Source organism: Dendropsophus ebraccatus, chromosome 6, assembly GCF_027789765.1.
Source record: "Dendropsophus ebraccatus isolate aDenEbr1 chromosome 6, aDenEbr1.pat, whole genome shotgun sequence".
NCBI lineage: Eukaryota > Metazoa > Chordata > Amphibia > Anura > Hylidae > Dendropsophus > Dendropsophus ebraccatus.
In genome coordinates, this window is record NC_091459.1 from 98,705,700 (window position 1) to 98,731,716 (window position 26,017).

Consider the following 26,017-nt stretch of genomic DNA (forward strand, 5'->3'; position numbering starts at 1 on the left):
CCGTCTGTCACTGCTCACAGGCAGGGCATTCACCACAAAACCAAATAAACAACAGCACCAAATTTGATTGCCAGAATCGAGGCTGATGCAGATTTTTTGGCTGTGTGAACATACCCTTACAGATATTATTATTGCACACTCTCTAAAGAGACCATGACAAGACTTTAGTATCCGACTATTTCTTTAAAGCAACTTGTTCTAGTTGTGTTCATCCATACTGTATGAAAGCATATACTGGGCAACACAAAGCTTCTGTTGTAGATATTCACTGGTTTGTGAGCGTCTGCACATGTTTTGCACATGTACAGATGAGCAGTAAGGCTGATAAATACTTTTAACATATTCCAGACACACTATTATATTTCTGCCTATATTCTGATGTAATAGTACACAATGTTGCCAAAGGATTTATTTAGGGATAGCTAACTACAGTGTTTCTAGCTGTTTGTATGCATGCTTGTGGTTCCCATGTAAAATACTAACCACAAGATATGGCTGATGATTGTTCTGGGTGATCTTACTCTTTGCGGAAATAGTCAATGTAGACGTCTGAATATGTCACAGGAAAAGGAAAGGAGATGTGGCCAAATGTGGTTAGAAGCTAAACGGTACATCACAGACGGATACTCATGGTAAAGTAGTACGGCTAGAAGAGGAGTAAGCGTTCCTCTTTTATTTTAAAGGAAGAATAAATCCTAAAACTGGTATTACTGGGGCTGTCAGCTATCCTGACATGACTGTTTAACACTCATATTCTCCATTAAATAACATAGCATATGTTTGTTAGAACTCTGTACTGTGCTGTTCCTGTGTAATTCATCCTAGAAATACATGAATAATTCGACAACAGGGCGGTACCATTCCAACCTGTAGATTTTCACTCATCTATTAAAATTCTGATACCTAGTGGCGTATCTACCATAGAGGCAGGGTAGGCAATTGCTATGGGGCCCTTGCAGGAGGGGGGCCCGGGGATGCACAGGGAAGATAAGAGTCTCCTGTGTCCTTCTGCTTAACCCCTTATGTACTGCAGTGTGTAAGTGACCCAGTGTTCACGTACATGCTGCAACACAAAAAAGGGTTAATATGCAGAGGACAAGGAGATCTTTGCTTCACTCCTCTGATAACCCCTGACCTCTGTTCTTTAGCTGCTGCAATCAAGTAGGAAAATGTTAGCAGAGGTCAGGGGTTATCAGTGCCCGAGCAGTGAAGCAGAGATCTCTTTGTCTCCTCTTGTGTTGCAACATGTAAGAGAACATTGGGTCACTTACATACAGCAGTACATTAGCGGTTAAGCAGAAAGTAGTCTGCTCCTGCATCTATGTATTTAACCATAAGGGCTCCTAATGCGCCCTTAAAGTAAAATACATTGGACTGACAGAGCAAGCAGCCATTGGCTCTCTGCTCTGCCAGTCACTTTTGTAGCTGCTTCTGCCTCTGGTCACAAGATTTACTTTTTGGCCATATATATGCAGTGCTTTGTGGTGTGCGTAGGGGAGGGGGGCCCCGGACAGTTTTTTGCAGGCCCTTTAAATCTTAGCTATGCCCCTGGTGATACCGTCCATCAAAGACTGTGTTAGATCCTGTAGGCTCCCATGATGATGAAAAGAAATATGATTACTACCAGTTATCAATTTATTCACACATGTCCAACAGGAAAAATGGAATGTCACAATGTAGGATAAAGATATGCATATTATGTAGTAAAGATTACATAAAGTTTAAAAAATTATATATACGATATTGTGCAAACGTTTTAGGCAAGTGAGGTTGAAGAATTATTTAAACATAGAAGTGTGAATGGTTTCTTTTTATTCATTAATAAAATCCAGTCTAAAAGTCTAAATCATATTAGTATTTGGTGTGAACGGACTTTACAACAGCATCAGTTCTTCTAGGTATTTGCACACAGTGTATGCAGATTGTTCCAGACATCTTGAAGAATTAACCCCATATCTTCTGTGGATGTTGCCGCTAAGGGCCCCATTATTACACGGCCCGATAGGAGGAAACGAGCGCCAACCTGTCAAGTCAGTGTTCGCCTCCTCCTCGCTGTTTGTACTTGTGGTGTCCTACCACGGGTGTTGCAGTTTTATACACCCTTCGTAAAAGTCTGTACTTATTGTACTTGTGTGGTGATGAAAGTAGTTGTTGATGAAAGTAGTACTAAAGTTTCTCCGCTAGGTGTTGCTCTATAGGTTTTGTGTATTTGGAAGCTGCCCAGCTGAAGAATGTAAAGGGTTATTGTTTCTGTATATGTTAAACGAATCTGCAGACCAGTAGGAATCTGTTTTTCTTCTCTAGTATCAACTCTCTCCTTATTTCTTCTATTGCACTCTTCACCCACTCACAGTCACATGGGAGACAGGAAGAGTAAGTCAGTCTTAGCTAGAACCCCGCATGGGTAGGATGCAAGACAGCACACCTCTAACAACTTTCTTCTCAGTAACGCTACACAGCACTATGCACTGTTAAAACCCTCTTAGGAGATGATAAGCCAGAGACAACCTCAACCCACGCCGTGGACAAGGAGAAGTAACAGAGCAGGACAGTATCCACAAAAGCCACAGAAGCTAGGAACTGATCCAAAAAGAGCAAAGTTGCGCAAAGCCTAGGAACTCTATCGCGCAGCGCAGGTGTCAGCAGGGAACCTTCAGTATTCCGCTCATCCCAGATAGCAAGGTCTGGGGCCTGTCTAACCCTCTAGGAAGGTTCAGCCGAGGCTAGTGGGCATAAGGTGGTGTGGAGACTAATTTAAGGTCAATACACAGGTACAGGTGTTCTTCTTCTTCTAAGTATCCTACTTCATCCTCCAACATTCCGGCAGAGCACAGTACTACCTGGGTTGGGACTCTCACAGCATCCTCCTCTCTGCTACTCTGCTTCTTGTATAACTCAGTACTCAGTCGCCACGACTGTATCCTACACTGCATCCTACTTCAGATTCGGTATTGTCAAGTATTTGTTTGCAATTATTGTCAAGTGTATTATCAAGTGCTTTATTAAGAGAAACCTTATAATCGTGTAACCTTGCCTCAAGCACGTATCTTCTTAGTAAACCAAGCTTATTTAAGTTAAAGAGACTCCGACCTTCCACCGACGCAGCATACACCATAACCTTGGGACACTTCTCCTTTCTGTGGGTGGCGGTTCTGATAGTCCGGGAGGGTCACTACACCACTCTGGCCATCCGTGATCACACTATCCCAAGGGACCCCGTAGCAGCCGTCAGGACACTGACCACAGGGGAAAAAGGTACAACAGGCGAAAAAGCAGGCGTGCCCTTACACCTGTGTGCCCAACTGGCACTGACGTCACAATTTACCACCCCAAGGTCCGGCTGTATCTCGGCCAACCACCTCCAGCGTGGAGTCACACCTAACCACCTAGCAAAAGACCGGCCGATCCTCCAATATGACATCACACCGGGGGCTCACCACATACTATTAAACAAACGTCCCCTCAAGCGGGTAGGAGCAGGAGGGGGCCGTGGGGAGCTGGGGGAGGGGCCGCCCGGACGATCTTTAGATTTTGTGGCCCAAAGAAGACAGCAGTGGTCTGCTGCCGCCATTCCTATTACAAGGGGCCGACTTACACCTGACTGTCGCTATTATTGTCGGAATTTTAGAACATGTTGAAAGACAACGATCAGTCAACATCATGCATGTTGGCTGACTGTTTCCTTTCAACATGAGCAATTACACGAAATGATTATCAACTTGAATGTATGTCCGATAATGTTTTGTGTAACAGGACCCTGGCATCCTTCTGTCTCTTCATGTTATTCCAGACAGACTCAGTGGATAAATACTCTGTGGTGGCCATATCATCACTTCCAGGACTCCTTGGGGCTCAGTTGCCCCTAGCAACCAATCAGATTCCACTTTTCTTTCCTCGCAGATTCTTTGGAAAATGAAAGGTGAAATCTGATTGGTTGCTAGGGGCAACTGAGCCAGTTTCACTTTACACCATGTTTGATAAATCTCCCCTATTGTTCTTTTTTACACTGAATATAGTTCTTAATCACACTGGCTATAATGTTTAGGGTCATTGTCCTGGAGCCATGAGGAGAAATGTAATGCTTTTTTTCATGCCTGCCTACAAATTTGCACAGTATTGTATAAAACACTGAACAAGGCGCAGTTCACGCTGGCATTAGGGTTACCATATACCAGAAGAACCTTGTCTTATTTTCTTTAGCTTACATGTACTAAAATGTATAGTTTAATTTGCTTTTTAATACAGAGGGGCCCTACAAACATAAGCTATATAAAAAGCAACATACTTTTTGACAATGGGAGTTAATGGCCAAAATTTGTAGCTATACATTGGGAGGTATTCAAGGCGTATATGGCATATGTTCATGGATATGACGTCAACAGGGCACGGGCACGAGATGTAGAATGTCTTTGCCATTAAGCTTAGACTAAATCAACAAAATCATGAAGTGTAGTACCATAACTGAAAATTACTTTTTTTTACAGTTTTTTTCTATACTATTTATACATATAAACTATAAAATAACATTAGTTCTATAATTTGCCGTCAGATGGACTGTGCCAAAAGCATTCCTCTATGTTTCTGTAAAGTGGAGCTAAAAAAGTAAATCTATGGGTGCCATATTACTATATTGCCGTATTATCAATAACAATACCATGTGTATGAAGACCTCAGACGCAACAAGGCACTGAACCATAAGTTGACTGTTTACCGTCACTTTAGCATTCACCATTTCATACCTTGCAGAATTGTTAGAAATATATAAAGAAAATGACAGAATTCACAATAACACAAATCAGAAGAGAAGAGGCTCCCGAGCTACTGCTGGGCGATGCTGTAGGCAAAAGCCGATTGCTATGATTTCCTTAGGAAAGCAGGATAATTGTAGTGGATGATACCTTTCACTGGCCATGTATAATAGATGAGCAGCAGAGCGGCCTGCAGTACGATATCTTCTTAAACATTAAGCATCATAACTGTAAATCTCTGAGATCAAACATGACTATCCCCAGAAATGTGTTAAAGGTTTTACAGGTTTATCTCATAGTATCAGCTTTTTACTGTGCAGTTGTAGGAACTTCATGCAGGCTCCATCACTGCAGAGTGCTTGAGGCCTAACATATCCCATTGTGCCAAAGTCTATGAACAAACTAGCGGCAGATGTTTCCATTGTAAGACTTCCCTACTGGAAATGAAGATTAATGTAGATCAGGTTTTTAAAGTATATGAGGGAAATGCATTTCCCCACTATGCTTCTCTACTGTATATGCCTCTGAAAGAGGACATGTCACCTCCCCTATGGGTCTGTTTTAGTGAATTCTTGTATTCTCTGTGAGATCTCATTTCTGGAAAATGTCATCTATGCACTTTTCTTGTTCCCTTCCTCTATTAGTCTTCCTCAAAATATATGAATACATTTGACATCTATGGCTTATTTAAAGAGTTGTGTTGTGAATTTTTTTGTTGTGGTTGCAGAAATCAATAGTACGGGCGATTTTAAGAAACTTTGTAATAGGGTTTATTAGCCGAAAAATGATTTTTTTATCATGAAAAAGCAGTTTATAGCTCAACCCCCCCCCCCCCCCATCTTCATTGTTCTCCTATGGAGAGAGGGGAAAGAGACACCAAAACAGGACAACAAACAGTTAATTAAAAGCTACATTACCCTCTGTCCTCTCTCCTCTGATGTCACCACTGACCTATCTGACCTCTGAATAGCTCCCCTGCTGAGTAATCCTTTCTTCTCTGTTTTCTGCTGCCTACATTTCTCCTCTGTCTCTTTTCCCCCTCCCCTCTTCATAGAACAGACAGTATGCGTCTGATTGAGATTTCCTGATTCTGAGCAGTGGATGACAGAAAGGAGAGGAGTGGGGGGACCTGGGAAAAGGCTTTTTAAATGCAGATAATGCCATATTTGCCTAATAAACCCAATTACAACGTTTCTTAAAATTGCCTCGACTATTAATTTCTGCAAAAAAAAAAATCACAACAGTGACTTTTTAAGTTATATCCTATTACACAACACCTTTGGGCTGGGTTCACACTATGTAATAATGTAATATGTAATGAATTGTCTTTCATAATAATGTCCTTTGTTTATTCAATATCAGATGTTATTTGTACAATGACAGCTGTTGTTATGAACGACGGGCGTCAATTATACATAATGGTAACCTTGCCTCAAGGTGTAACTATCATTTTTGAAAACTATTTACATGGCATAGAGTTATATCAATCGCTTTGTGGTCAAGGGTGCTAAGACTCCCGCAGCATCACTTAGCACCGCCCACATTGGTGCCATAAGCCCGGCCCATCTGTGACATCCTCTGCGTCTAGGCCCTGTCCCTCGGCGGCCATTGGAATGTAATGACCTAGAGGTGGTGTGGCCTAGACCTGAGGGGGCAGGGCCTAGATATAAATTATGTAAATAATGTGTTCGCAGTGGGTTCCCAATACGAGTCGCAGTTTACACTGACAGAAGATTGTGACTAGTGTTAAGCAAGGTTGCTAAACTGTTCGGGATTGGCAACGTTCTCTGAACACAACCTATGGTTATATCCATGTTTTACTGATAGGCTTAGGTGAAACTTTACTTCTCCAGACAACAGCAGGCAAATGCTGAGTGTTCGGAGAATGTTGCCGAAGCTGAAAAGTTTGGCAACTTTGCTCAACATAAATTGTAACATCTGTCCACACACAGACGCGATGACGTCATTAATCAGCGTCAGCACTACAGGGAAAGAAGGAAGTCGCCTGGCTGCTGTTTGTGGCAGTGTAGGTTGGTATTTTTTTCACCACATACCTAAAAAGGGAGGTAAGTGGTGATGCCTAGAATCACCACATACCTCCTGGGATCTTGTGGTACACAAAGTTGCATAGAGCATCGCTGTGTACTGTGCTGAAGCCGGGACTCCTGTCATACTGACTATAAAGCACAGTACAGTGCACAGTACTTGTCTTATAGTGATTTTTTAATAACCACTTGATGTACACTCTGGCAGAGATCATGTCTACATATGGCTAGTGAAATTAAAACTAAGCTGTCTACTATATTAGGTTACCTTGGATATTCTTTAGCTAAGGGGCCAGGTAGGGCTGAACAGCATTTTTCATCATCAGGTTTTATTTTGTATTTTTCGTTGAAAAATAAAACTTTTTTGGATGGTTTCATAGATACCTTTAGAGGTGTCTTTGGCGCAAAACATCATCAACATCAATTTTTTATCCTTCATTAAATGATTATTATTTCTAAGTATTTGATGATTATGTTACATGTAAGCCACATCTACTGTACTCTCACAATATACAGTGGGCTGCTGAAGTACTTAGAGTTGTTCTCATTATTATGAGGCCATACTTGCCAGCAATAGGTATGTGTTCCATTATGGAAACCCAGTATTTACATCCAGTACAGGCAGCCAGGATTCCATTTGAAAAGAATCTATTTAGCACATAATTTCAATATTTATACATCAGAAATTACACACAATTCTGGTTTTCTTAAATGCTTACAGTGATCTGCATCTTGGGATGGTGTCACATGGCGGCCTGCCACTGATATTACTAATTGCAGCTATACACATTACTGGGTCTGAATAGAATTTGGTTGCCTACATATAAACAGGACAGTAAGTGGTTAAGTACAAATACTGTAGGGGTGGGGACAGTAGGAGTACAGCAGTCGTCTAATCCTGTTAGGGTGAAATCCAAAATAAGGCTAATACATTACTTAGAGAGAGTCTGCTACTTTACTGTTGTTATCTTAATCACTTACGTTGTGTTGTATATTTCTAAATTAATAAACCCAAAATTGCATTTTAAGGGCAATCAGTATTGCCATTTTCTATATAGTATAGAGTACAGTATAGAAGTAGCTCCAGTCAATATAGGGAAAGAAATAACCCGCCCGGAAAGAAACAATTCCACCAAAATACAGTTTAGAAGTCTTTTAGATATATAGAGATGAAGAATTGCTGCTGAGCAGGAATGCCAAAAAAATGACAACTGTACAAAGTTTTCTCTAGAAACATGCCGCCACCATCTTGTGCCATGTGGCTCTAGGTGCTTCTGAGTGTAATGTACAATAGTATGGGAAATGCCATATAGGGGTAATTATAGTGTTGGCTATACTATTTGACCTACATTTTTGTACTGACACTGTTATGTACAATATCAACAAAGAAACACCAATTTGTGTATACAATAATGCCCTAATGTGTACAGAGGTCTGCAAGCCAATAATACAGCACAGAAATTATACTCAGGATTAAGGGGCTGATACACTTTAGAAAAAAAGAGAAAATTTCTCTTACCTGTAATTTTACTTTCCTCGAGTCTGAAGGCAGCACAACTGTGTTTTATATCTGTGCTGCCTGAGGACAAAGAGGGAGGAGAACATTTGTCTTACCTGTAATTTTACTTTCCTCGAGTCCAAAGGCAGCACAGATATAAAACACAGCTGTGCTGCCTGAGGCTGAAGAGGAAAAGTTGTCTAACCCTGCCAACTTAAGCGTTTTGGCTGACTGTTTAAAGTGAATAGTGGCCTCCCTGTTCCAAGAATGGTAACCCAATGTGAGAGCTGTCTGACTGTGGCTTACCCCACGCCACAAATGTGTGACTAGTATAATAAATGGTGGGGCATAGGAGGGATAAATCTAACACCTACTGGAGCACATTTCCCTGTTCCCATGAGTCCTCCAGCTAGCCAGTATAGTATACTGACATCTTCATTCTTGAACAGAAAATCATAGATTATGCAATAATGTCTAGAAGATAAAGAAACCCACAGCAGAAGAGTACTTACTGAAAAGTCATCTTCAGGGAATAAAACAAGATCTTTTAGAGGGTCGTTGGAATAAGTACTTTCTAGTTCTGTGATCGCAGACTCGTAATCCAATGGCTCTAAGAGTTTAGGCTTCTCATGCTGCAAAATAAAATACATGTTTATTTTAAACAGGGTGGATATGCCGAGACATAGCTATAAAAAAAAAATAAATAAAGTTCAGTAAAATAAAAATCTCAGCTATTAAATATTTTACTGTATTGCTTTTGTTATACCTATTAAATGCACAGAAACTTGCTGTCAGCTTTTATCTTAAAGGGAAACGATCAGGTTAGAAGCATCTAAACTGCTGATCCCTCCCTATAGCGCACAGAGTGTTGAGGATGAAGGTAAGTTTCTTACCTTCATCCTCTGCCCCACTTTTGTGTACTTTTTAGGTTAATCTATTTGCAAATAAGGTGGTTGAGTGTAGTGCACTGATCCACTCGGCCAACCCACCTAGCAGGGTACCTTCCTCAGTGCACTGATCGGCTTGGCCAGCCCATCCCTTCTGATGAGTATTCATCCCAAGTGTGGCGGATTGGTGCCCTGAGGGCAGTAGCCCCGCCCCCAGTGCACAAAATCATCTCATTATCATAGTACACAAAACTACATAGTACACAAAAATGGCACAGAGGATAAAGGTAAAAAAATTACTTTAATCTACAGTGCCCCATGCACTATAGGGAGATGGATGCTTCTAACCTGCTGACAGTTTCCCTTTAAACATTGTCCTCAGTGTACTGATGCCCCTCCTCTCATTCTCTATTTCAAAGGGGCTGTATTTAAGAAATCTTGTAAACTAGGACATAGTTACAGAAGCTAAATTATTCTTTAGTCATATTCTTCAGTACTACTGTGTTTTCCCGAAAATAAGACAGTGTCTTACATAAATTTTTGCTTCCAAAGATGCACTAGGTCTGATTTTATCTTTGCTTCCAGGCACCAGGGGGAGCTCTCCACAGTCCACAGCATAGCAAGGACATCATATGGTATGTTGACAGGCGACAGGATAACGGCAGACTATGTGCACCTCTACAACTGGTGGTAGGGGACAATGGGGATGGAGGAAGGCAACAGGCCTCTTGATGCCTTGCCTGCACATTTTTACATGTGACAGCCACGGAACAGAACATCGGGGTTCGCAGCAGGTGAAAGTGTTCATGTCCTGCATGCAGGTGCTCTGCAATGGACGGTGAAGGTAGGGGACAGCGGCGGTGTACTAAAAAGAATCACAGCTACATGCCCTGGAGTTCTGTTCGCTAGGCATGCTTCCAAACAAAAACTTTGCTAGGTCTTACTTTTGGGGGAGGCCTTATATTTAGCAATTCAGCAAAACCTCTATCTACTAGGTCTTATTTTCAGGGGATCTCTTATTTTTGGGGAAACAGTTCTCACTATTATCATGATTCAATGAAACTATTAATAGGAAGTGTCCTTTGGTAACCACCCATTCATTTCCATGAGAAATATGTTGGTACTATTAACTGGCATGTCATAATAATAAAAGGTGTACAAATCTTATTTGTACCTGGTCAGAATGTTATACAGTTGCTATTTGGGAGTATATAAAAGTAAGCAGTAAAAATGGCAACTTTTACAGCACTTCAAATGGAATTTGCCTGTATCAATTGTAAGAATACAAGACTAATGATAACTGATTTATGGCAAGTGACGATGTAGCAATGAAACCAAGTATATTGTCAAAGTGACAACCAACTGTATCTTTTACAACTGCAATTGGAAAACCAATAATACAATTTTTCCTGAAGCTTTGTTGTTGCTGATCATACAGCCTTTGAGTTTGTATGGAACACAACAAAAAAAAAAAAGTGTAATGGTGTAAAGTGAAACCTTTCATTTTCCAAAGAGTCTGTGAGGAATGAAAGGTGGAATCTGATTGGTTGCTAGGGGCAACTGAGCCAGCTTCACTTTACACCATGTTTGATAAGACCCCCTAGGTCTTTAACATGTAAGGATTATATCAGAATTAAAAATAAAAAGTAAACTTTTACAGAGTTGGGTACAGAAAAATGAAGAGCCCCCAAATATTTCTTACCCTCTAAGGGTGCCTTCGCACGTACCAGATCTGCAGCGAAATCCGCTGCAGATCCTGGTACTGTGCAGGTCTATGGGGTTACATATCTTTGCTGTGGATATGTAACCTGGCCCCTTTAACCCCCCACAGCCCTGGTGGTCAGCCAATCAGTGCACAGCCCCGCCGCAGCGCACTGTTTGGCTGACCACCTGGAGATGCCGGGAGGCTCCAAAGCAAGCAGGAGCCTGGAGCAGATGATGTATGCTCCAGGGCTGCCCCTGGCCCGGAGCATACATTACCTGCTCGTCGCTGCGACTGTGTGAGGCTCCCGGCTCCCCTCGCTCCTCATCAGCCAATCAGTGCTGCCTGTGCACTGATTGGCTGATGAGGAGCGAGGGGAGCTTCACACAGTCGCGACGCTGAGCAGGTAATGTAAGCTCCGGGCCGCCGGGGGTTAAAGGGGCCGGGTCACATATTTTCACTCCGCTGCGGGTATGTGACCCCATAGAACTTCACTTTACCAGGATCCGCAGCAGATTTCGATGCAAACTCGCAGCATGAAATCCGCTGCGGATCCGGTACATGTAAAGGCACCCTCTAAGCCATACCCTCTATATGCCCTGACATCTCTCAAAACTGCCGCTCAACTGCGGCTGGATGGCTACCTCAGAAGGAGGAGCCAGGGTGTGAAGTATGTGAGAAAACTGCCTACACACATGCACTCCTATAATATCTGAACACATTTGTAACAAGCAGTTGGGCAAATGGAACAGCGATCTGGGAAGGAAAAAAAACCCTAAATAACACTAATTTATGCTTAGCCCCAAGATCACACAATGAATCAGATTTCCTCTCCAGAGACCTTAGGGCACCATTTGGTTGACCGTTTTGTGGCCCTTTATATTACTCATCCCTATTACTGTCTAATGGCAGTAGGTCACCTATGTGGGGGATCTTCAAGCCCCATATCACCAGGTTTAGATTCATTCAGTGTCAAAGGCACTTCAATTACTGGTAAATACACGTACTCATCATCATCTATTAAGTATTAAGAGTGTTGAATCACTGGTACATTTTAAATTGAATGGTCAATAAATATGTTTTGTAAATATAAATATGTTACTTCTCTAGCAGTCAGCACCTAGATGTGAATGGAAGGGCGTATTACTGTCAGTGTACAACCTGCTGCACAAGTACAAGTTTATATGAAAGGTAATCCTATTATACTAGTAGGTGGAAGATTGAGATAACTGAATTACACAAAGACACCTCTATTGTTCTCTTAAAGGGGTACTTCGGAGACTTATTATTATTATTTTTGCTAATACAGTGGTGCCTTGGATTACGAGCATAATTCCTTCCGGGAACGTGCTTGTAATCCAAATCCACTCTTAAACCAAAGCAAATTTTCCAATAAGAAATCATAGAAATACAGAAAATTGGTTCCACACCCCAAAAATAATGATTTATTATTGTGAATAACATGTAAAACAGATGAAACAAACATTCAGAAACAGCAGAATATGATATTATAAGTTACTATGCAGTAATGGAGATGATAGGAAACACAAGGGCTGACAGAGACTGCAGGGAGCATGAAGGAATGAGCAGGGAATATGTGAGCACAGTGTAGCAGCACTCTCTGTCCAGGGAGAGAGGGGTTACAGCTATGAAGAGATTACTCCCACAGTCCTGTCCCCTGATGTAAGCCCCAGCCTGAAGTGGATCTGCTATGATTAGGAAGGTGAGGGAGACTTCCTGGGTCAGAGTACAGGGCTGTAGACCCCGCTATGCAAGCCATGCCCCTCCCCCACTCCTCCTCCCACCCAGTACTGGGAGCTCTTACACCAAAGCAATGCTCTTAAACCAAGTCACAATTTTGAAAAACTGTAAGCTCTTAAACCAAGTTACTCTTAAACCAAGGTACCACTATACATCGCTTCAAAAAAGTTATATTACTCTGTCTGTAATATAATTTTAGTAAAATTAATGTGTAATTTAATGTAAAGGGGACACAGGCCCTCTATTTGTGTAGGGAACTGCAAAGCTGTAACCAAGTGTTGCCAGACAGCGCTATACAGAGGTACAGAGCAGGGTAATGTAGCTATAGCACAGCCCAACAACCATTTAAAAAGGGAGCATTAATTGCTATCACCACTCACTGGGCAAGACCCATGAACAAAGAGAATGGTGATAGCAACAATTGTTCCAATAAAGAGGCTGCTGACCTATGCTATAGTAATGGGCAGCCTCCCCATATACTGTATATAAGAATATATACAAGGTAATGAGAACCCGCTCTGCATATCGTACAGTGCTTGCTCACAGCAGGGGTCTGGGAACTGCAGGGCTTAGACAGCCCTGCAGTTCCCGATACAAACGTTGGTGTCAGCAGAGGGGGCCTATAACGGCCCTTTATATGGTCCATCTGGCTTGCTGTAAAGCATATTTCTGAATACTGATCAATGCAGCTCAGGCAGGAGACCTGTTCCTATAATCATGTACAGTAAATAGAATAAGAAACTGAAAGCAGAGAAGAGAATAGGAATCAGTATCAGATCTTAAGTAGTGGTGATCTATCCCCTTTAAGTGATGGCTGCCGATTAGACCCACAGCCCTATTGCTTTAGAAGTTATGCCAATTCTTATATTGGAGATGGTGATTTAGTTATGAAATATTCTGTACAGGTCAGTGTTAAAGACATTTAAGAAAGAAAATGGTGAATACAATGAGAACTAAGAATGCGGAGAGGAGTCATGGAAGGATACATCCCCCTTCTGCATCTTTGGAATGTGCAACCAGCACATATGGCAAAGAACATTCGGGACAGTTTTGGCTCCCCTCCAGCACATGGCTTTCCTGAACATTAAAGTTAATATTGCATATCACAGCTTTTAAATTATTTCCCTAATGACGGCGCTGGTAAAACATTTAAGCACTTGCCATGTGCTTTTGCCATATGCGTTCATGAAGTAAATGGAAAATACAAGCAACCACTTTATGTTATGAAACAATATCATACTGGCATAGTGCAATTCCAATGTGTAACTAGTGGGATGAGCCAGCTGCATACTAAGACTGAGCAGAAAGCGTACTCCTTATAGTCCTAGTGCCCGCAGACCCTTAGGGGGTAACCCCAGGGCCGCTTTAACCAGAGGGCACATGGTGCACGTGCACCGGGCCCACTGGTTAAAGGGGCCCCCCCCCCCCCGAGCAGGCCGGCCGTTGCTATGTGCGACCAATGCGGTCGCACAGGGCTCCGGCCACCAGCCTGTCAGGGGGGAGCGCCATGGATGGGTAATCTACTTACCCCTCCATGGCGCCCCCTGCAGGGCCCCCCCCGTCCGCCGCTGCCCCCGTCCGCTGCTGCTGCGGCGCTTCAGCGCTGCAGCAGCAGCGACACTGACAGAGAGAGAGCCATTGGCTCCCTCCCTGTCAGTCACTCTTGTGGCCGCACTTCCTGCAGTCACAAGAGGCCGCACTCTCCCTCTAGCGCCCGACGTCACTGGAACGTCGGCGCGAGGGTAAGGGGAGTGCAGCCTCTTGTGACCGCAGGAAGTGCGGCCACAAGAGGGAAGAGAAGAGGAACGCGTGGACCCAGGTGAGTAACAGTGTTTGTTTTTTTCAATGTTATATAGCAGGGGGAGCTATATACTATGGGGGGGCACAGGGGGCTATATACTATGGGGGAGAACCGGGGCTATATACTATGGGGGAGAACGGGGGCTATATACTATTGGGGAGCACAGGGGGACTATATACTATGGGGGAGAACGGGGGCTATATACTATTGGGGAGCACAGGGGGGCTATATACTATGGGGGAGAACGGGGGCTATATACTATTGGGGAGCACAGGGGGGCTATATACTATGGGGGAGAACGGGGGCTATATACTATTGGGGAGCACAGGGGGCTATATACTATGGGGGGCACAGGGGGCTATATACTATGGGGGGGCACAGGGGCTATATACTATGGGGGGGCACAGGGGGCTATATACTATGGGGGGGCACAGGGGGCTATATACTATGGGGGAGAACGGGGGCTATATACTATGGGGGAGAACGGGGGCTATATACTATTGGGGAGCACAGGGGGGCTATATACTATGGGGGGGCACAGGGGGCTATATACTATGGGGGAGAACAGGGGGCTATATACTATGGGGGAGAACGGGGGCTATATACTATTGGGGAGCACAGGGGGGCTATATACTATGGGGGAGAACGGGGGCTATATACTATTGGGGAGCACAGGGGGGCTATATACTATGGGGGAGCACAGGGGAGCTATATACTATGGGGGAGCTATATACTATCAGGGAGCACAGGGGGGCTATATACTATGGGGGAGAACGGGGGCTATATACTATTGGGGAGCACAGGGGGCTATATACTATGGGGGAGAACGGGGGCTATATACTATTGGGGAGCACAGGGGGCTATATACTATGGGGGAGCACAGGGGAGCTATATACTATGGGGGAGCACAGGGGAGCTATATACTATGGGGGAGCACAGGGGAGCTATATACTATGGGGGAGCTATATACTATCAGGGAGCACAGGGGGGCTATATACTATGGGGGAGAACGGGGGCTATATACTATTGGGGAGCACAGGGGGCTATATACTATGGGGGAGAACGGGGGCTATATACTATTGGGGAGCACAGGGGGCTATATACTATGGGGGAGCACAGGGGAGCTATATACTATCGGGGAGCACAGGGGAGCTATATACTATGGGGGAGCACAGGGGGCTATACACTATGGGGGAGCACAGGGGAGCTATATACTATTGGGGAGCACAGGGGAGCTATATACTATTGGGAAGCACAGGGGGCTATATACTATTGGGGAGCACAGGGGAGCTATATACTATGGGGGAGCACAGGGGAGCTATATACTTTGGGGGAGCACAGGGGGCTATATACTATGGGGGAGCACAGGTTAGCTATATACTATTGGGGAGCACAGGGGCTATATACTATTGGGGAGCACAGGGGAGCTATATACTATTGGGGAGCACAGGGGTCTATATACTATGGGGGAGAGCACAGGGGGCTATATATTATGGAGAGCACAGGGGGGCTATATACTATTGAGGGGGAGCACAGGGGGGCTATATACTATTGGGGGAGAGCACAGGGGGGCTATATACTATTGTGGGAGAGCACAGGGGGGCTATATACTATTGGGGGAGAGCACAGGGGGCTATATACTATTGTGGGAGAGCACAGGGGGGCTATATACTATTGTGGGAGAGCACAGGGGGGCTATATACTATTGTGGGAGAGCATAGGGGGGCTATATACTATTGGGGGAGAGCACAGGGGGGCTATATACTATTGTGGGTGAGCACAGGGGGCTATATACTACTGGGGAGAGTGCACAGGGGGGCTATATACTAATGGGGGAGCGCACAGGAGGGCTGTATATAACTGGAGGAGCACATGAGGGGCTATATACTACAGGGACACCTTAAAACTATGGAGGCACAGAGGGGTGTAACTATGTAGGAGTACAGAGGGGTGTAACTACTGTATAGGGGTACAAGGGACCTAACTACTGTATGTGTTGGAGCCTAAAATATTTGTCTGGCAGATTCTGGAGAGAAGATTCACAGCTAGGAGAAGACTTCAAGGTGGCCCAGGCTGGATGGAGAGAAAAAGAAAAGGTGACAGACTCTGATCGGAGAAGACGCCTCCGGTGAGTCACTGGATGTAACTTCACTCTGTTATAGGCTTTTACTGATAGGGGTCATGGTATGGCGGTATTATGTAATGGTATCAATGGTGATATCTTTCTGTTTTGTTTAGTGCAGTTTTTATGTAATATGTAATCACTGAATGGTGGAAATAGTGTTATAAGGTAACTACTGTATGTATTGGGGCTCTTGATACAGTGTGGGGGCAAATTCAGTACATTATACAATGTGCAGAAAGGTAAGGGGGGGCCCACTCTTGAGGGCTGTGCACTGGGCCCACCAATGTATTAAAACGGCCCTGGGTAACCCTGCAATAATCTATGCAGGGACTGCTTGGAAGAAGTCTGCCGTGGAATCCTTGGCATGGATTTAGCATCAGAAACTCTCACCATTTGTATGTATTCCCTGGTGCTGATCAATTTTCTTGGCAGAAAATGCAACAGCTGAGATTTTCCAAATATGTCTATGATCTTCTATCTGACATTTCCTAGGTCGTATTCCTGGGACAGCCCTGCCTGTGTTCTTCTGCGCTAATGGTTTATGAACTGGAAATTTATACAATTCTCCATTTGAAACAAATACATTTCTCGGTAGGCAATATGCAGGCCAATTCTACCACAAATCCTAAGAAATAAACAGCTGGCCAATTTTTTATTTCTCTATACATTCTGTAAAAGATTGATTTAGTATTCACCAACCAGTCTACTGGGTATAGTAATGAATTGACAATAATATACGTCTGTTACTATGGGTGGAAAGTGTTTGCTTATTGTTAGGTGAGCTAATACTAGCAGTTTGGTTCCTTTCATTCAATGTAAATGTAATCGGAAACAAATCTCCTACTATACATAAGAGGAATAATACAAATACAAGACAATTAAGTCATCAAGTCTAAAGACCGCTGGGATGATGAACCAGCTGAAATTCTGTGCAGTCTACCACAGTGGTTTGTGACTGGCTCCTCTTGTTACACAATAAATGTGTCACTATGTAATACTAAGTACACTTCCTTAAAGTGACCCTGTACCCACAATCTGACCCCCCCCCCCAAACCACTTGTACCTTCGGATAGCTGCTTTTAATCCAAGATCTGTCCTGGGGTCCGTTCAGCAGGTGATGCAGCTATTGTTAAAAAAAACTTTTAAACTTGCAGCCCTCTGTCAAATTGGCGTGGTCTAGAGTGTCTATGCCCTATGATTGCAACACCCCTCTGTCCCTCCTCCCCGCCCTCTTCATCATTAGGAATGCCACTGGAACATTTTCTCCTATTCATCACCTCTGTGAATACTGCACATAAGCTGGATCGTTAAGGCACCTGTGCAGTGTTCAGGTGATGAATAGGAAAAATCTTGCCTGGGGGCATTCCTAGTGATAAGGAGGGTGGGGAGGAGGGCTGGAGGGGCGTTGCAATCCTATGGCACACACACTCTAGGCCATGCCAATTTGACGCAAGTTGTTTTTTAAGACAATAACTGCATCACCTGCCGAACGGACCCCAGGACAGATCTTGGATTAAAAGCAGCTATCTGACGGTACAAGCGGTTTGGGAGGGTCATATTGTGGGTACAGAGTCACTTTAAATGATAGGTTGTGATAAGAAGGATAACTGGGGGGGGGGGGGATCATATTCCCACGAAACTATGCCCACACATGATGTCCAATAGCTGAACAATGTTGCCGGTATTGAGTGGTTTTACCTGCACATGACACTGTTCAGCTATTGGACATTGTGTGAGGGCGTAGTTTGGCCCGCCTGCTATGATTGGGATATACACCTGCCCCCTCCATGTCTTGGAACCTTTTCTTTCAAGATATGGAATCCCGGAAGTAAACGCTAGATTGCAGAAGGCTTTAGCCATCTTTCACAACAAACCTGAATACCACAATCACAACAGACTTAAAGATAGTAACCTCACACCATTGGTCAACAGGTAGCATGGACCAGTCAAGACTTATACACTTCTATAAAGCAACAAGGCAAAAATATTACAGTTAAAATAAAAACAATTACAAAAGTAAAATGGCAAAAAAACTAAGTCATTTTAGTGATCAAATTGGGTCCACTGTGTCACTACAGTGTACATGGCTATTATTTCCTCCACTCCACCATTGGGGATCTATAGTGCTCTGCACATAGGTGGCTTTCAAAAGTTCAAGGTGCTGGAATCTCATCTCATTTACCAAAATGATTTGCAGACCCACTCCAACTTTTGAGAGAAAAAGGGGTGCTACATAGCACACTGTGAGTGTAGGTTATGAGTCCTCTGAATAGACCTGTCACACATGTCACGTGTGTTGACTTTTATTGGCAGAGGCCTGAATGTTCAGACACCGACTAATTGCTAGAACATGCTGGGAGAAGAGCGCAGTTGAGCACTTCTGTCCCTGCTTTCTGTGTGCCTGACACAATAGCTTCCTATTGACTTACGTTAGGAGTATATCTCGATTACGTGCACAGACCTGAAAGAGAATAAACTTAGCTTAACTCTTAGGGGACCCAGCCAGTTTTCATTTTTGCGCTTTCCTTTTTTCCTCCTTGTGCATAAAAGGCCATAGCGTATGCATTTTTCCACCTAGAGACCCAGATGAGCCCTTATTTTTTGTGCCACTTATTGTACTTTGCAATGGCAGATGTAAAATATGCTGTGAACCCAGAATAAAACTAATATGTGTGGGGAAATTGAAAAAACAAAACAAAAAAACAACACATTGTTTTTATTTGGGGGGAGTTGTTTTTATACCATTCACCCTGGGGTAAAACTGACTTGTTATACATGTTCCTCAAGTTGTACCGATTACAACGATATGTAACTTGTATAACTTTTATTTTATTTGATGGCTTTTAATAAAATTAAAACCTTTTTAAAAAACATATGTTCCTTAAAATCACTCCATTCCCATGCCTTTTATCCTTTGGTCTATGGGGCTGTGTGAGGTGTCATTTTTTTTGCACCATGATGTGTTCTTTCTATCGGTACCTTGGCTGTGCATATGCAACTTTTTGATCGCTTTTTATTAAAAAAATTTGAGATGTGACCAAAAATGCGCAATTTAGCACTTTGGAATTTTTTGGTGCTTAGGCCATTTACCGTGAGAGATCAGGAATGTGATAATTTATTAGTTCCGGCGATTACGCACGGGGCGATAGCAAACATGTTTGTTTAGTCGGGATCAGCGCCATTACGGCGCAGACATGTCAGTTTTCTGCGGCTGCTATTCAGTCGGTTCACCGACCACATGCTCCATTTTGTGCAGCGGGAATTCGCCCGCATCCGAATTCAGCGGCAGTAAAGATCATCTGGGATCCGGGATGATCTTTTCTGACACTGGCAGTTCTGTGACCTGGACAGTTCACGGAATGGCCGGTCTCTTACTGAGTAGGAACATGGCCTTCAGGTAGAAGAATGAGACCTCTGGAAACTAGGAATCTGTGAAACAAATTTACCTCTTTACTGAAAATCTCTGTGCAACAATACAGAAAGCTGTATCCTCTGAGAGAGTTTACAGCGCGAACCCTCTCTGCCGCGTCTATTAGCCAGCTAGGCCCAATTGGTGCTCTGGCTAATTGACCATTCTTGACAGTGGCATTTAAATGGCTTAAAAAAGCCATCGCCTGGGGTCTAGTGGCAGGATTGCCTCCCCGCGATGCGATCATAGCTCCATCAGCCCATAGTAATTGTGTACTGATCTCATAGATCAAAGCAGTACATATGTACTGCATTGATCACTATGAGAGATCAGTACAGTTATCATAGAAGTCCCCCAGGGGGGATTTAAAAAAAAAAAAAATAATTAAATAAAAAAATCTTATCACATAATAAAAATGAATAAATATATAAAAAATAAGCATATTTGATATCGCCCTGTTGCATGAACTATTAAAACATCTAATTTCCGATCTCGAATGGTAAACGGTATAAGCGTAAAAACCCCCAAAATTACTGTTTTTTTTGTCACGTGACATCCAGAAAAATTCGAATAGAAAGTGATCAAAAAGTTGCATATATGCAAGCAAGCTACAAACAAAAAGTACAGATCATGGCATGTTATAGGCGTTACAAGCGACTGACTTGATGAGCAAAGAATTTTTTCACCACAGGGTAAACTGCATAAACATGACCCCCCCCCCCAAAAAAAAACAAAAACAAATAAACAAACAAATATTTACTTTTATTTCACTGCGCAAATAATTTTTGTTAAAGGTGTTGTGACTAGAGATGAGCGAACCTGCCGAGGCTATGGCTATGGCTGTATCCCAGTTTTCCAGGCGGTTCTCCGGCTGTATCCAAGCTCTTCACAAAGGCTGCAGACAGCGGGAATCAAACGCCGGGAGTTTAGGTTCATATGAACCAGAACCTCGGCAGGTTCGCTCATCTCTAGTTGTGACGCCTAGTCACTAAGGCCTCTGACTTATTTCAGCATAGAGTTCAGTGATGCAAGAGAGTCCTTGCACTGTTAGGCCCTGTTGCCACATTTACCATAATGAATACAGCCAAAACCATGCCCCCATTTCTTCACCAATAGCTGCACGATGTTGCTGATAATCCAGGCAAACTTATACAGTTATTGGTGTACAAATGGTGGGTGTGGTTTTAGCCATTGGTTCCTTTCCACATGGGAACGTGGCCTTCCCTCACTTGACTAGCCAATTTTTCATGTTTGGATTGTGAGCAGATGCTTGAGTAAAACTTTCCTTTCAGCGTAGCATGTGGGCAGCCTAGTAGAAACCTCCTGAATAGTGATGAGCAACCCCGAACACTCTGCATTTGACACCCGGTTGCTGGAGACAATGAATGCAGCTCTAGGGAGTCCCAGCAAACATGGATACAGCCGTAGGCCTTCTCCAGCCCCTGGAGACAAATGCTGAGCCTTCTGCAAGTTCACACATTACTACTCCTGAATCCACACATTGCCATCACTGAATATGTGGCCCTGATTTGTCCTTGAAGTGTCACTGTTGTTATAACTAGAGATGAGCGAACCTGCAGAGGTTCGGGTTCGTATGAACCTGAACTCTCGGCTTCTGATTCCCGCTGTCTGCCCGCTCCGTGGAAAGGGTGGATACAGCCGGAGGACCGCCTAGAAAACTGGGATACAGCCTATGGCTATGGCTGTATCCCAGTTTTCCAGGCGGTCCTCAAGGTTGTATCCACCCTCTCCACGGAGCGGGCAGACAGCGGGAATCAGAAGCCGAGAGTTCAGGTTCATACGAACCCGAACCTCGGCCGGTTCGCTCATCTCTAGTTAAAACCTTTAAAATCTAAATCAACAGTAGATGTCATATAAAGCACGTTTGCAATATACATTCATTATTTTTTTTAGTTATCATGGAAAACACGGCACTTCCTGTGCTGACTGTTTTTTTTCTCAAAGATTCAGAAAACAGGAAGTCCAGGGTATCCCAGGTCATCTGAGCGCTCACAGAGAAAAGGCAGTCATGTGACTGACGGACACATTGAGCCGTGACTCTCTGTACTGGCCGGAATTCCTGTGATTAGTCTGTTTTTTCCAACCAGCACAAGTCAGAAAATCTGCCTTCTGGAGACTGGACGTTAATTTGTGGTAAGTTCAGCTTTGTTTTACAGCATGATAACAACAACAAAAACAACAACAAAACAAAAACAATGAATGTAAATTGCAAACTTACATTATTTTACATGTAGGGTTTATTTAGATTTCGAAAGTTATAACGACAGTGACACTTTAAAAGTAGTAACTCAAACAGGCTATAGAGTAACACTGTAGCTTAGTTACTTGCTTTAGAAGGTTGTAGGGAGCTGTAAAGTGACTAGGCCTAGGGCTTGGTGTGAGACTTAAAATAGCAGTACACAACAACACTCACCCACACGACAATTGTCATAAGGATACCAGGACACTGCATCTATATGGATACCAGGACACTTAATCCTACTTGTGGCTCTCAAGCCACAACTATGTGGCAGCTGTATTTTTATGAATTTAATATACATTGTACTGCAAGCGCACATTATACACAATATGTAATAATATCTGTAATCAGTGTAGAGATGGAAATACAGTAGGTGTAATACATCATATCTTTTAACCTCTGATCACTGACACAATAGAGTACAGGGTTGTGGAATCAATCCTTGCATGATATTTGGTGCTATAGCTTGTGAGAAGTGTCACTGTCTGGGCCTGTCCCAAGCAACTGCATGGTGTAACATTAAAAAACATATGCTTCTGTCCTGTTACTAGTTATCATGGTGAGCAAATATCTCTGAGCTTCCGTCCTAAGATTTATGAATGACATCATGCAGCTACAATATATCAGAGTGAATCATGACACATAAGCTGTGAAAAAAAACCCATGAATAGGTCCATGTAAAAGCTAGAAGTATTATGTAAGAGGAATTTCCCCACCAAACAGGGACAGGCTGGCCCAGTGCGGCATATGCCCCCCCCCCTCCCAAGCCACTCCCCACGACACCAGTTAAGGGTCCTATAAAAGCAGGGCTACTGGGATGGGTAGCTGCTCTTACAAGTTCACTGAGGGAGATATAAGTGACGGGACCTTTAGTTGCCATTTGTAAACTTTTAAAATTGTCTTTTTCATAACCAACTGGTAACGGATTATATTATACAGTACCTTTAAAGTTGGTGACTGGCAGCACTAAATGTACAGTCACTTCTATCTCCCCAGCATCTGTCTGCTGGGATCTACCTGTACCACTCTGTACCTGTTTTTGCAAGAAAGTACCTGTGCTTTTTTTTGTAATCTTGCATAACCCCTTTAAGAGTTTGTTCAACCTTAAATCTGCAACATCAAATTCAGAGCAGATTAAGGATGCCTTTACACATACAGATTTATCTGACAGATTTTTGAAGCCAAAGCCAGGAACAGACTATAAACAGAGAACAGGTCATAAAGGAAAGACTGAGGTTTCTCCTCTTTTCAAATCCATTCCTGGCTTTGGCTTAAAAAAATCTGTCAGATAATCTGTTGATGTAATAGGGCCCTTGGTACAGTACATGTGAATGTACCCTGACGATTGGTCGCTACTCATGGGCCAGTGTTGTGTGCTTTCCCCCTAGGCTAAAATTTGCAAGCAAGCTCCTGCCAACAAATCCCACTATATTATGATCAGCTGTGCCAGGTGTATTTGTAGCACAGTTACGTGTAATAGCGGTGCGCGGCCGGCGACTGAAGATATACATTACCTATCCACGCTCCAGGGCTGCTGCTGCGGTCCACTTCTACCCGGGTCCCGCACACTCTAGCTTCAGAGCGTCCTATCTGAGCTGACAGGCCGCTCTGAAGCTACAGCGCGCAGGACCCGGGTCGAAGGGGCCGCAGCAGCAGCCCTGGAGCGTGGATAGGTAAAGTATACCGTTTAAGCAAGGGCTGCAAGGGCATCGATAACGATGTTCTTGCAGCCCTTGATAAACGATTATCGGGCCATGTAATAGGCCCAGTAAACGAGCACCGATCTAGCAGATCAGCGCTCGTTTACATTTGTTATCGCGCCCCTATCGGCTCGTCTAATAGTACCTTAAGCAGCATAAGACATATCTAACCTTTCAGACCACTCAGGCTACTTCCACAGTCTACTAAATGAATATATTTGCAATTATGTTTATTTGGAGTGTAACTTGGCACCAGGGTCAACAGGAAGTAGGTGCCAATCAATGAAAGTAGATTGTGCCACCAGCCGGCTACAGCCTGCAGCAATATCACATACTGATGATACACTCCATGGACTTTTGTTAGGTATACATTCCATATGATGTCCATGCTCTTGCATTGCACCTGCTTGCAGCAACAGTGATCTGGCCACTGAACACACCGCATTAGGAAAATAATGTTCCCTGCAATATCCCATATACATAATGCAGCACGCATAATGCACCTAATCTTTTAGTCAAGGAGCCAACCAAAGTGCATGTACACTTTATACATTAAAAGAAATGTATAGGTTAGTGGCTTTCCATCTGATATTAGGCTTCTCCTTTCTGCTACTTTACAATGACTTAACATGATTTAGCTTGCCTGGGGTATTCCTAATACTGGAAGAGATGGAAAAGGGGGGACATATAAATATGAAATAGTGATACTATGAGAGGTACTTGAGTTTAGATCTAGAAACAATTGAATATAGATGTATAGTAGGTATGAACCTTGAGTTCATGTAATATAAAAGTAGCAATGTATTTGCTATATTAGTGAATACAGTATATACTATGGGTGTTAGTTAATACAAATTTAGATTTTTCATCTTTGATGACACATGCATCACAGCTCTAAGTACCAAGCCCTGCTGTCTTATATAGCTGCAACACACCCAAGAATCCAAACTTCCTACTTAACAAGACTTAGCTCTAGACTGTCTGAAACGGAACTGTCTGATAACCACAGAAAGTACAACGTTAAATGTTGTATATGTCTAAAATGTTATACAAATGTCCATGCAAAAGACTACTTTTTCCTGTGCCTATACGTCTACCTTATACACTAATTCTGCACAGAAACCACATTGTCTATGCAACTATTATCTTTATCTCAGATGGGGACTTGTTTCCTTACGATAAGATCAGGTTAGTCGCACCCAAAAACATGTAAGTATAGGAGCTAGAAGGCTAATGGTTAGGCTATGTAGATGTTGTTTGCAGTAATAAACACTATAAGGCCCCTACTCTGTAAGAGTAACCCGAGGAACATATGTAGTAACTCCTACTGGCCCAGATTTAGTGATCAGTGATCGATCGATCGATTGATCTATCTTCAGATCTCAACCAATACAAATATAGTCTCTCATTAAACATATATGACTCAAGGTTTTCTACAAATCTGTGGTTTATGAAGAAGGTCTAAATCAAACACAAAGATAGAGAAGAAGTTAATAATTGTAAGGTAATAATTGCCATCACCTACACAGCTCAGTCTTGGAAGTCTTCCTTGATGGACTCTTCTCATGGTTTTTTTCTTCTTCCATGTTTCTGGGCATGGCTCCCTCCTGAAAACTTTCCCCTTTAAGCTCATTGTATTGAGGAGCACAGTCTCCATAGACGAGTTGCATGTGAAGCCCTTTGCCTTACGTACAGCTATGAAGAACAGAAACCTAAGTAATACACTCACAAAAGGGAAGTATAATGTAGCCTCATACTGAAAGGAAGAAGCACTGCTCACACCTTCCAACCAGACCAAAATTTTACATCTAAGCATACAGACTCAACATAGCAACAATATACAGCTGAGTAACAAGTATCTGCTGTGCTCTTATAGAGGAAAGAATAGAACTAGCACCTATGTACAGTATTTGCCTCCTTCTGGACGGCTTCCATTAGTGCATATTTGCAATACATATCTGTATAATGCAGCAGAATTCAATCACAAAATGTGTAAAAGAAAAAGGAAAACATGGCATGGGCCAAATTTACTGGGGGTTTTTTTCAATACTCTTTATGCTTTCCTCAACAGTTCTAAAATG

The 26,017-nt window shown here is 43.1% G+C and overlaps 1 protein-coding gene across 4 annotated transcripts in view; it reads right to left on the reverse strand.

The window, feature by feature from the left end:
* The window catches only part of DOCK10 (dedicator of cytokinesis 10), a 222,844-nt gene that overhangs the window by 111,599 nt on the left and 85,228 nt on the right, over positions 1–26,017 (reverse strand). For 3 of the 4 annotated variants that reach the window (XM_069975419.1, XM_069975417.1, XM_069975416.1), the window contains exon 2: positions 8,804–8,923. In XM_069975419.1, coding sequence (XP_069831520.1) covers positions 8,804–8,923 — 120 coding nt within the window. Of the gene's footprint in view, positions 1–8,803; positions 8,924–25,461; positions 25,589–26,017 lie in introns of those variants that run through there. The other variant, XM_069975418.1, reaches the window with a different exon arrangement.